Below are 13,713 nucleotides of genomic sequence, written 5' to 3'. Positions count from 1 at the left end.
CCTGTTCTCGTCTCTGCTACTTCTCATTGCTGTCTCTATTCGATACTCTCAGCCCATATTTTGCACTCATTGGACTGTTCATTCGATTTAGCAGATCCTTTAATTATCCTGCCATTCCACTATGGATAATAATGTCATTAACGAACCTTATAATTCATATCCTTTCACTTTGAATTTTGCTTCCACTCTTGAATCATTATTTTATTTCCAACATTGCTTCTTCAATGTGTATCAGCAACTGCAATGGGCGAAAAACTATCCCTGTCTGACACCCTTTTCAGTACGAATATTTCGTTCTCGGCCTTCCCCTGTTATTGTTCTCTTTTGGTTCTTATACATATTGTATATTACCCCTATCTCCCTATAGGTTACCCATATTTTCTCAGAATTTCGAACATCATGCGCCACTGTACATTGTCGAACGCCTCTTCCAGGTCCACAAATACTGTGAACGTGTCTTAAATTTTCTTTAGTCTTGCTTTCATTATCAACCGCAACGTCTGAAGTGCCTTTCTGGTGCCTTTACCTTTCCTAAAACCAAGCTGATCGTTTTCTAACACATACTCAATGTCCTTTTCCATTCTTCTTTATATTATTCTTGTCAGCACGTTGGATTCATGAACTGTTTAGATGATTTGCACTTGTGGGCTCTTGCTATCTTTAGAATTGTGTGGATGAAATTTTCGGGAAGTTAGATGATACATCGCCAGATTTATACATTCTATACATCAACGTGAATAGTCGTTTTGTTGACACTGCTCCAAAGATTTTAGAAATTCCAATGGAATATTATCTATCCCGTCTGCCTTATTTCATTTTTATTCTTCAAAACCTGTTTTAAATTCTGATTGAAATATTGGAACCGCTATCTCTTACCTATGGACACCTGTTCCTCCTTGAGTCAATTCCTCAAATAAGTCCTGGCCATCATAGAGACCCTCAACGCACTCTTTCACCTATTCGTTCTCTACTTGACATTTAACAGTCGAATTCCAATTGCACTCTTAATGTTACCTCCCTTGCCTTTAAATTCACCGAAGATTGTTTTCACTTTTCTGTACTTTGAGACTGTCTTCCCGACAACCATTTCCCTTTCGATTTCTGCACATTTCCATGCAGCCATTTCGCCATAGCTTCCCTGCACTTCCTGTCTATTTCATTCCGAAGTGACTTATATATCTGCATTCCTCAATTTCCCTGAACGTTTCTGAAATTCCTTCTTTCAACAATCAACTGAAGAATTTCTTTTGTTATCTACGGCTCCTTCGCACTTACCTCCCATGTATCTATGGCTTTCTTTCCATCTTCTATGAATGTCCTTCATAGAGACGTCCATTCCTCTTCAAATGAACTGCATACTGAGCTATTCCTTATCGCAGTGTCTGTAGCCTCAGATAACTTCCACCTCACCTCTTTGTTCCTTAGTACTTCCGTAATATGCTTCTTGGGGCAGTATTTCTTCCTGACTAGTATCTTAAACCGCAGCCTCTTCTTCAGCACTACTAAATTATGATCTGAGTCTACATGTGCTCCTGGATACTCCTTACAATCTGGTGCCTGATTTCGGAATGTCTGCCTGATCATGATGTAATTTAACAGAGATCTTCCCGTATCATCGAGCCTTTTGCAAGTATAACTCCCCCTTTTGTGATTCTTGAACAGAGTTCTCGTTATTACTAGCTAAAGTGTACATTTAGATCTTCGAATATGTTATATTCACGACACATTATAATTAAAACTTTATTATTGGTTTGAAGCCTTTAATACATGCATGAGTATTGTACAACACCGGTTTTCAAACAATTCAGAAGAGTGTTACAAATGTTTACATTGTCATTTGAAAATGAGGACCATATTTTGTGCAAATTGTCATTTAGATATAACATAACTTAGTAATGGAAACAGCAGTTTGTGCATATAAAGAAGCGGCAATCAACGCACACGTTTTGTAATGTTCGCCACATATTGGCTTATTAAAAACAGCGCAGTACACTGCTGTCACACATTTCTTAGACTAGTGACAGTAAGAACAGAACATCCTTTGGCCATGTTGCGAAAGAGGTCCTTGCTGTTCCTGCACGTTTGTCTGTAATAATCTTTTTGTTACAGTCTTTGATACAGTCTTTAGCTCCTTGCGCAGGTCTGACATACTGTCTCGTTTGATGAGGCAGGGCCGTGTAGGTTGTTGATACAATTTTAAACTCTAAAACACCCAAGCAGGTTATACAATCTCACACACTCGTTGATACTAATGATGCACTTTCTTCATGAAGGTAGATTTTCTACAGACAGTGACCATCAGTACATTTGGCGTTATGAACTGGCCTGTGGACTCCGTTGCTGCCACTCCAACGGTTAGCAACGTCCGTTCCCACTTCCTTACAGCATTCGTGAAGCACCTAGTGGGACCCGGACATACAGTGCGGAGGCTATGGAACTATTACTTGTAACGTACCACTACATGTACATATTACGTATCGTTAGCTTTCTAGGATTAATAATGTTTTCACTTAACTGATTGAGATTTGCGCATTTCTAATAGTTAACGATTGTCGATTTCTTCCACTTGTTTCCTCTCCTCTGAACTTTCATGTGAAACGTAAGTTTGTGCCTTACCAGATCTCAAAATTTAAAAAAAGTGATACAATGAATACATGTCATCTTCAAGTAGTCCGTCAGCAATGGCTGTCTGTATGCAGTACTTTGGAAATATTTTCCATAAATATCAGCAAACCACCGTAAATGTTAACTTTATAATTACCACTGATAAAGACAGTCTTTGTAATTATGTGTTTGACGAATTTATCTCTTTCTTTTAAGTGGACCACACCGTAATTCAGGTCAAAAACAACCGATTCTTGGTTTTCATCATATTTCGATAGATTAAGGTTTTATTTAAGTTCTCTGAAAAGGAATTTTCTGAAAATTTTTTTTCGAGCATTTTAAGGGCATTTTCCTACCACGTGTGTTTATGTGCCACGCCCACTTTTCTGTCACCCACGTTTCTGCATATATTTTAGATCTTAATATCCCCTACATTGCACGTTAGGGATTTTTTTTTATTGCCGAGTGTGTTGGCTATCCTTGGAATGCAACGGTCGGTATTCTTTTACTTCTGCTGTTTGTAAACAACACGCTTTCAAACACGCGGTTAGTTTTGTTCAAGTGTGATTGCGAGTAATTGTTATACTTACGTTTGCAGTGCTTGTTTACGTGTGTTTTGTTGTGTTTATTGAAGATGACGAAATGTAAAGGCAGTTTCAAGGAACGACAATTTAGTGGAAACTAGTTCAGAAAGCTTTGTGTACAAGAGATTATGTCGCCTGGCAATTATGTTTCTAATTGTAATTCTTCATACAAGAATGTGGTGAACTCCAAGCCATATGGAGATGCCATTATTACCAAAATAGAATGTGTAGGCCATGTTTGGGAACAAGGCTGAGAAAAGTAATTGTTTATATGAGAGGACAAAAGTTAGAAGATAGAAAATTGTTGATTGGACAGGTCGGTTAACTAAAACTGAAAAAGAAAACTTGCAGGAATACTATGGGCAGGCAATTAGGAGACATAAAGAAAAAATCTGGAGGCAATGAAGGGAGATGTTTGGGCCAAAATATTCGATAAGTCCTCTACTGATAATAAGCCATGTCATGGATTGCGTCCATCAGCAGAAAATTCGTGGTGCAAATACAATAGGGCAGAGGCAACTGGAGAATCTTATTCTCATCAGCATTATCTTCCTGCTGCTGTTATTACAGCAGCTAAACCTATATTCAGAGACTTGGCTCATCCTGACCTCCTAAGGAAGTGTCTGCATGGGCAGACACAGAACCCAAATGAATGCTTCATCAGCATAATTTGGAACCGCCTTCCCAAAACTGTATTTGTACACTGAAACTAGGGGTTCATGATGCTGTTATTACATAGAGTTGTGGTAATATGGGAAAGTTTTGGGTACTCAAAAAGCTGGCAATTAATCGTGGTGAAAATATGATCACTGGGCTGCTATATTGCGATAAAATAACGATAGCCGATGCAGACAGGTCTGCATTTAATATGGCCAAGAAAGCAAGGCAATCATCCAAGAAGGTGAAAGAGAAGCTGGAACACCTGCTACAGGCCAAACAAGGGCCATCATATGCAGCAGGAGAGTTTAAACCAACTGTAAGTAACAAACTTCAAAAGTTTTTCCTTTACAGTCAATTTCCCGCAAACTAAAATTTTCTGTACAAATGCCTCACTATATCAGAAACTATCATAGATAAATGAATGAAATTTTCAGAGACTGTGCATAAGATAAAAGGCATCAGATAGATGCCGTGTTTCTTGACTTCCGCAAGGCGTTCGATACAGTTCCCCACAGTCGTTTAATGAACAAAGTAAGAACATATGGACTATCAGACCAATTGTGTGATTGCATTGAGGAGATCCTAGATAACAGAACACAGCATGTGATTCTCAATGGAGAGAAGTCTTCCGAAGTAAGAGTGATTTCAGGTGTGCCGCAGGGAAATGTCGTAGGACCGTTGCTATTCAGAATATACGTAAATGACCTTGTGGATGACATCGGAAGTTCACTGAGGCTTTTTACGGAGGTTGTATCAATGGAACATTGCACTGAAATGCAGGAAGATCTGCAGCGAATTGACGCATGGTGCAGGCAATGGCAATTGAATCTCAATGTAGACAAGTGTAATGTGCTGCGAATACATAGAAAGAAAGACGCCTTATCATTTAGCTACAATATAGCAAGTCAGCAACTGGAAGCAGTTGATTCCGTGAATTATCTGGGAGTACGCATTAGGAGTGATTTAAAATGGAATGATCTTATAAAGTTGATCGTCGGTAGAGCAGATGCCAGACTTAGATTCATTGGAAGAATTCTAAGGAAATGCAATCCGAAAACAAAAGAAGTAGGTTACAGTACGCTTGTTCGCCCACTGCTTGAATACTGTTAAGCAGTGTGGGATCCGTACCAGATAGGGTTGATAGAAGAGATAGAGAAGATCCAACGGAGAACAGCGCGCCTCGTTACAGGATCATTTAGTAATCGCGAAAGCGTTACGGGGATGATAGATAAACTCCAGTGGAAGACTCTGCAGGAGAGACGCTCAGTAGCTCAGTACGGGCTTTTGTTGAAGTTTCGAGAACATACCTTCACGGAGGAGTCAAGCAGTATTCTGCTCCCTACTACCTATATCTCGCGAAGAGACGATGAGGATAAAATCAGAGAGATTAGAGCCCACACAGAGGCATACCGACAATCCTTCTCTCCACGAACAATACGAGACTGGAATAGAAGGGAGAACCGATAGAGGTACTCAAGGTACCCTCCGCCACACACCGTCAGGTGGCTTGCGGAGTATGGATGTAGATGTAGGTGTAGACATTCATTAATATTCCCCCATTAGGGAGTTCACAAAAAAAATATTTTTTGCAGAAAAAACTTAATATGTTTTGTTAACAAATTTAAAAAAGGTATTTCTTAAAAACTATAAAATGGATAAAGTAGATATTAGTACAGTTGACTCTATTAGCATCGTGTAACATACAGTAAAAATATTAAGGTCCTGCATCAAATAGATTTTTTCAGAAATGGGTCAAATACTCGCCTAAATTAAAATGGGTTAGATAGGCAGGATGCGGTCCCCTTAAAATGGTGTCCAACTCTGCCGCTGAGCGATCGACCAGTGTAACTTCCCTGCAGAAGGCCTGGGTCCAATGTAACTTCCCTGCAAAAAGCCTGGGAACAATCCTCGGTGCTATCAAAAATTTTCCCCTGGAGACCGCATAGTGAGGCCAGCTAAGGACCTGGGAGGGCTGTGCACTCACCCCACAATGCGCCGTTTGTTAGAGGACGTCAGAGCTGCCAGTCGGCGTCGCGTGCTCCTCAACACCGAATTGCGGAGTTCATCTCGACGCTGTATGTTCGCTCGTATGGTCGCTGGAAAATGAGGCGTGGAAGGAAAATTTGGAAGGCGGCACTGTTGGTCAAGACCGAGCTCACCTGCATATACCCGGCGGTTCGGGTCTGAGATGTAGCCGAAGCGACTGATGTACTCCTGCGGCGCTTCCAGCAGCCTCGCTGGATTCCCGGCGTGCATTGCGAGGTGCGCCAGGTAGAGGAAGAGCGGCTTACTGGTGTCGTGGTCCCCGATCAGCCGTTCCGCCTCCTCTGTGAAGACGTCGGTGGCGTAGCGCCCAGAGAGGTCCCACGCGGTGCTCATGTTGCGCCGTAGGTCGTACCCGTTGAGGTTCTACCGACAGGTGCACGGAGATGTATGAATACACTGTCGCGTGACTATACTGAGATAGCTGGCGTCGGTCTTCAAGCGACTGCCAGTTCAGTTTCCTTAGAATATCCTTGACATTCTCCAATGAGCATACAAATCTGTGACCATTGGTGCTGCCCTTTTTTGTATATGTTCAGTATTCCCAGATATTTCCAGAATGAGAGTTTCACTCTGCAGCGGAGTGTGCGCTGATATGGACCTTCCTGGCAGATTGTTGGTAGAGCACTTGCCCGCGAAAGGCAAAGGTCCCGAGTTAGAGTCTAGGTCCGGCACTCAGTTTTAATCTGCCAGGAAGTTCCATATCAGCGCACACTCTGTTGCAGAGTGAAAATCTCATCGTAGGAACATCCCCCAGGCTGTGACTATGCCATGTCTCCGCAATATCCTTTCTTTCAGGTGTGCTAGTTCTGCAAGGTTCGCAGGAGAGCTTTTGTAAAGTTTGGAAGGTAGGACACGAGATACTGTCAGAAGTAAAGCTGTGAGGGCGGGGCGTGAGTCGTGCTTGGGTAGATCTGTTGGTAGAGCACTTCCCCCGCGAAAGGCAAAGGTCCCGAGTTCGAGTCTCGGTCCGGCACACAGTTTTAATCTGCCAGGAAGTTCCTATTCCCAGATAGTTCGATTTGTTATGGTTCCCAGTCACATGAATTATATTGTAGAATATTTTTATTTATTTATGTAACTGATCTGATTCGGGCCATCAGGCCCTCTCTGTTATTGGACCAGGGTTTCACACATACAGTACCTATTACTGTATAGTTACCTAAGAAATAACAATTTTAATATGACAACTAGTATTAAAAGGATATGAATGTCTGAAGTGGTAGTATGCATAAATTATACAGAATATGAACCAACAAAGTTAATAGTGGCATTACATGTATTATTGCATATGCTGCCACTAACAGTGTCATTAATAATAATAATAATAATAATAATAACAATGGCAATAGTTGTGACATTAATAACGACAAAGTTAATAGTGGCATTACATGTATTATTGCGTATGCTGCCACTAACAGTGTCATTAATAATAATAATAATAATAATAACAATGGCAATAGTTGTGACATTAATAACGATAAGGATATCTGATGTTGTTGTTGTGGTGGTCTTCAGTCCTGAGACTGGTTTCATACGGCACTCCATGCTACTCTGTCTTGTGCAAGCTTCTTCATCTCCTAGTACCTACTGCAACCTACATTCCTCTGAATCTGCATAGCGTATTCATCTCTTGGTCTCCCTCTACGATTTTTACCCTCCACGATGTCCTCCAATACTAAACTGGTGATGCCTTGATGCCTCAAAACATGTCCTACCAACCGATTCCTTCTTCCAGTCAAGTTGTGCCACATATTCCTCTTCTCCTCAACCCTATTCAGTACCTCCTCATTAGTTATGTGATCTACCCATCTAATCTTCGGCATTCTTCTGTAGCACCAGATTTCGAAAGATTCTATTCTCTTCTTGTCAAAACTATTCATCGTCCATGTTTCACTTCCATACATGGCTACACTCCATACTAATACTTTCAGAAACGACTTCCTGACACTTAAATCTATACTCGATGTTTACAAATTTCTCTTCTTCAGAAACGCTTTCCCTGCCATTGCCAGTCTACATTTTATATCCTCTCTACTTCGACCATTATCAGTTACTTTGCTCCCCAAATAAAAAACCTCATCTACTACTTTAAGCGTCTCTTTTCCTAATCTAATTCCCTCAGCATCACCCGACTTAATTCCACTACATACAATTATCCTCGTTTTGCTTTTGTTAATGTTCATTTTATAAACTCCTTTCAAGACACTGTCCATTCCGTTCACCTGCTCTTCCACGTCCTTTACTGTCTCTGACAGAATTACAGTGTCATCGGCGAACCTCAAAGTTTTTATTTCTTCTACATGGATTTTAACACCTACTCCGAATTTTTCCTTTGTTTCCTTTACTGCTAGCACAATATACAGATTGAATAACATCGGGGATAGGCACAACCCTGTCTCACTTCCTTCCCAACCACTGCTTCCCTTTCATGTCCCTCGACTCTTATAACTGCCATCTAGTTTCTATACAAATTGTAAATAGCCTTTCGCTCCCTGTATTTTACCCATGCCACGTTCAGAATTTGAAAGAGAGTATTCCAGTCAACATTGTCAAAAGCTTTCTCTAAGTCTACAAGTGCTAGAAATGTAGTTTTGCCTTTCCTTAATCTAGCTTCTAAGATAAGTCGTAGGGTCAGTATTGCCTCATCTGTTCCAATATTTCCACGGAATCCAAACTGATCTTCCCAGAGGTCGGCTTCTACCAGTTTTTCTATTCGCCTGTAAAGAATTCGCCTTAGTATTTTGCACTCGTGACTTATTAAACTGACAGTTCGGTAATTTTGACGTCAGTCAACACTTGCTTTCTTTGGTACTGGAATTATTACATTCTTCTTGAAGTCAGACTTCTCTTTCCCAGGAAAGACCTTTTGCTAGTGCTTGTCTGCTTGTTATATCCTTATGGGTTAGTTTGTTGCATACGTAGCAGAATTCCTTAATTTCATCTCCTTCGTGACTAACAGTCCTGATATTAGGTTTCTGGCTGTTCTCGTCTCTGCTACTGATCAGTACTTTCAACTTTCTTCGACTTACTGTCTGTCCATATTTTGCAATCATTAAACTGTTCATTCCATTTAGCAGATCCTTTAATTATCTTGACATTAACTTAGGATAATAATGTCATCAGCGAATCTTATCATTCATATTCTTTCACTTTGAATTTTGCTTCCACTCTTGAATCTTTACTGTATTTCCTACATTGCTTCTTCAATGTGTAGCAGCAGCAGTAAGGGCGAAAGACTACATCCCTGTCTGACACACTTTTTAGTACGGACATTTCGTTCTAGGTCTTCTACTGTTATTGTTCCCTTTTGGATCTTGTTTATATTAAACATTATCCCTCTCTCCCTATAGCTTACCCCTATTTTTCTCAGAATTTCGAACATCATGCACTACTGTACATCGTCGAAAGCTTCTTCCAGGTCCACAAATACTGTGAACGTGTCTTATTTTTTCTTTAGTCTTGCTTTCACTATCAACCGCAATGTCTGAAGTGCCTCTCTGATGCCTTTACCTTTTCCTAAAACCAAACTAATCGTTTCCTAACACATATTCAATGTTCTTTTCCACTCTTCCTCATATTATTCTAGTCAGCAACTTGGATGCATGAACTGTTTAGCTGAATGTGCAATAATTCTTGCACTTGTGGACTCTTGCGGTCTTTGGAATTGTGTGGATGATATTTTTGGTTCAAATGGCTGTGAGCACTATGGGACTTAACTTCTGAAGTCATCAGTCCCCTAGAACTTAGAACAACTTAAAGCTAACTAACCAAGGACATCACACCCATCCATGCCCGAGGCAGGATTAGAACCAGCGAGCGTAGCTGTCCCCCTGTTCCAGACTGTTGCGCCTAGGACCGCTCGGCCACCCTGGCTGGCGCAAACTGTTGGTGGCTCCATAAGAGTGAGGGTTGTGTTTATAGTAATGGACTAGGTCCTGGCTACTTGGAGATCATTTGCAGCCATTCGTGGACTTCACGATCCATAAAAACGACGGAATTTTTATGGATGACTGTGCGCCATGTCACCTGGCCACAATTGTTGGAAATTGATTTGAAGAACATTCTGAACAGTTCGAGCGAATTATTTGGCTACCCAGGTTGCCCGAGACGAGTACAGTATAGCGTTTATGGGACGTAATCGGGAGGATATTTCGTGCACAAAATCCTGCAGTTATGGACGGTTATAGAGGCAGCGCGGCTCAGTTTTAGTCAGGGCACGATTTGTTGAGTCCCTGCCTCGTCCATTTGCTGCACTACGCCGGACAAAAGGAGGTCCGACACGATATTAGGAGGTACTTCATGGCTTTTGCCACCTCAGTGTATTTGGAAATGGCGCTGAAGGTTTTGTAGTTTAGTTAACGTTTCAAATACAATGACATTTTGCTGGTGAATGTTCCGCGATGCCTTGGCTTTCGGCAACAGCTGTGTTCCTTGCTGGAGGTCCAAATACTTACGGATGTCGTATCTATTCGGAAGAGTAAGTAAGATACAAAAAAGAGACTAGCGCAGGGAAAGTGGGAATTCCTGACCAAGAGAAATGTACTAGTATCAAACAAAGGCCCTAATTTCATACCTACATTTTCTGAGGATGTGCATTTGGAGCTCACCATTGTATGAGCCTGGCTCATGGACTGTGGGCAAACCGGAACAAAAGAGAATAGAAGTGTCTGAAATTTGGTGCTACAGAAGAATGTGGAAAATCAGGTCGACTGATAAAGAAAGGAATGAAGCGTATCTTAGGAGAATCGGCGAAGAAAGAAACACACGAAAAAGACTGACAAGAGCAAGGGACAGGGTGATAGGATATGTGTGAAGAGAACAGGGGTAACCCCCAGAGTACTAAAGGAAGCTGTAGGGTGTAAAAACTATAGGGAAAGACAGACATTAGAATGCATCCAACAAATAATACGGTGAAAGTGCTACTCCAAGAGGAAGAGGTTACAACAGGAGAGGAATTCGTGAGAAAGAAAGGTCGGTCATAAATGCGATTACAATGAGGTCACAAAAGTCATGGGATAGCGAGATGCAGATTTGCAGATTGCGGTAAGATCCCGTACGGAAGTTATAAGACGGCAGTAGATTAGCGGAGCTAAACTGAAGTGTTTCATGTGAAAAGTTTTCCGTCATGATTATGGCCGCATGGCGGGATGTAACAGACTCTGAACGCGGAATGCAGTTGGGTAGTTGGAGCATGGGATATTCCATTTGGGAAATCTTTAGGTAATTCAATATTCCGAGATCCACAGTGTTAAGACTGTGCCGAGAATGCCAGATTTCAGGAATTACTTCTCAACAATTGTTTCCGTAGTGTTGTCAGTGATAGAAGACAGACAAGCAGTAGTGCGTGAAATAACCGCAGTGCGACGTACGATGAACGTATCTATTACAACAATGCTGAGAAATTTGGCATTAATGGGCTGTGGCATCAGACTACCCAAGTTGCCAACAAGGCACCGTGCAAACTGGTATTGGCTCCATAATGGTGTGGGCTGTTTCATCCATGTAGATCAGATTTAAAATATAGTAGCTGCTGCCTTTTGTGGTAAATCCGTGTCGAACTGAACTGAGTAGCGATAAAAGCGGTTTGAGAGCTGAAAAGAATCATAGGGGTGTTAAGCGGTCCACGTGAAATAGGCCACTCTCGATTAATTGGTTCTGCTGTTGTTTTTAAGGAGTAGATACGTCTTCCAGCACGTCAATGGGGATGAAAGTAGATTGTTGATTCTACTGTTTGTGTCATAAATCGGCAGAACTTCAATGAACTATATACGTAGAACGGAATCTAATGCTTATTTGGAATCTACGTGTTACATTTTCATATGCTCATTGGTGTGCGATCACAGTTTCTCACCCAAACGGGTTGGTCTACGGATACCTAGTTAAATATTACCGGACTGAAAGGCCAAATCTTTCAAAATGAAATATAAAATAAATAAATAAACAATTATTAAATCCGAAATCCAGACTAAAATCATCTTCTCCGCAGAAACTGTGGGGTGGGTAAAATGAAATTTGATAAGAAAATATTTCACACATCATAAGGTAGGTATCCAAACTTACATCATCCATACGAAGGAAAGATGGTACATGGACCCTTGCTTGTCTGAAAGTGTATAAAATATTTTCTGTACCAGTTTTGTTTTATAAAAATTGCACAAGGGTGCTAGATGTTGTGGGTTGGCAGGAGAGCCAACACCGGTTCACTAGAGGAAGCCGAAAGGCACGCGTTTTAGCTCACGCAGGCTGCCGTGAGGTCTCGAACAGGACAAGGAAATTAAACTTTAGAAAAACGGACGTAGCTGGTGGAATACTTAACTTTAATCCATAAATGGTGAACGTCGCTCTTGACGGTACATTATTCATAATATCAATAGTAACTGGTAATGGCGCCTTGCTAGGTCGTAGCAAATGACGTAGCTGAAGACTATGCTAACTATCGTCTCGGAAAATGAGAGCGTATTTTGTCAGTGAACCATCGCTAGCAAAGTCGATTGTACAACTGGGGCGAGTGCTAGGAAGTCTCTCTAGACCGGCCGTGTGGCGGCGCTCGGTCTGCAATTACTGATAGTGGCGACACGCGGGTCCGACGTATACTAACGGACCGCGGCCGATTTAAAGGCTACCACCTAGCAAGTGTGGTGTCTGGCGGTGACACCACACTAGACACTATTACATATCATGCTTTTCTTTATTTTACGCACCCAGATAACAGTGCATGTAAAAGTCTCGTTTCTGGAACCATGATGTGCGCCAAATCGTCCCGGCAAATTAACCACGGTAGTCAGTGTCCGTCCCAGCCTGGATAAGTTCGTAAGCGGTTTCCCACATCCTACTACGTAAACATTTGTCTGTTACCCAAGTAATGTCTCAATTACACGATTCACAAACAGTTCGTAAGCTGAAACTTCCTGGCAGATTAAAACTGTGTGTCCGACCGAGACTCGAACTCGGGACCTTTGCCTTTCGCGGGCAAGTGCTCTACCAACGGTAGCTCAGTTGGTAGAGCACTTGCCCGCGAAAGGCAAAGGTCCCGAGTTCGAGTCTCGGTCGGGCACACAGTTTTAATCTGCCAGGAAGTTTCATATCAGCGCACACTCCGCTGCAGAGTGAAAAATCTCATTCTGGAGTTCGTAAGCTTTCACTCAATTTCACACATGAATAACACCACACGCAGACAGCTGGGATCTACGCAATCCGTTCTGAGCGTGGGGTGTGTGTATGTGGGGGGGGGGGGGGGGGGGGGCAGTGTAATGTGTTGGTGACAGAAAGGGCATCCATCTATCTCTTAAACTAATCATGACAAATCCATCAACAACATGCCAACAGTGCGCCCATGCTACAGACGAAGGCACAAGGCAAGAAGGACATGTGTTTCCTTACCCCGGCCTGCAGGATGTAATCGTAGTAACCGACGAAGCCGTTCCAGTAGCCCAGGTGGGAGTCGAAGCCGCGATAGGTGGGCGTCAGGTCGGCCCTGTGGTAACCCAGGTGCCACTTGCCCACGGCCCTCGTGACGTAGCCCAGCTCCTTCAGGTACTGCGGAAGGATCTTGCCTTCGGGAAGGCCGCGCGGTTCGGCTGCATATATTGGCACACCCTGCATACCTGCAAATACACAATTTTTACTCCAGTCTCTAAGCGCCGCACAAAGTACTGATGTTTAAAATTTAGCAGTTATAGAATTGAATGAACTACTAGAGCTGGCTGTTGCTAAGGCCAGTTTCCAACTTGGTTTGGCCAAGGGAAACTAGCATTAAATATTTCGACGCGTCAAATCGAAAGACTTGCACCCGGCGACCGATATGCCCGACGAGAGGTCC

The 13,713-nt window shown here is 42.2% G+C and overlaps 1 protein-coding gene across 1 annotated transcript in view; it reads right to left on the bottom strand.

Moving 5' to 3' along the window:
- The window catches only part of LOC126174742 (arylsulfatase B-like), a 147,161-nt gene that overhangs the window by 77,510 nt on the left and 55,938 nt on the right, over window positions 1-13,713 (bottom strand). Inside the window, exons 3-4 of the mRNA XM_049921062.1 lie at window positions 13,275-13,498; window positions 6,008-6,257 (exon numbers count right to left, since the gene is read on the bottom strand). Of these exons, the coding sequence (XP_049777019.1) occupies window positions 6,008-6,257; window positions 13,275-13,498 (474 nt within the window). The remainder of the gene's footprint in view (window positions 1-6,007; window positions 6,258-13,274; window positions 13,499-13,713) is intronic.

Source organism: Schistocerca cancellata, chromosome 3 (assembly GCF_023864275.1).
Source record: "Schistocerca cancellata isolate TAMUIC-IGC-003103 chromosome 3, iqSchCanc2.1, whole genome shotgun sequence".
In the NCBI taxonomy this organism is placed as follows: Eukaryota; Metazoa; Arthropoda; class Insecta; order Orthoptera; family Acrididae; genus Schistocerca; species Schistocerca cancellata.
Note: the sequence above shows the minus strand (reverse complement) of the source record. Positions and strands in the feature narration are given on the sequence as shown.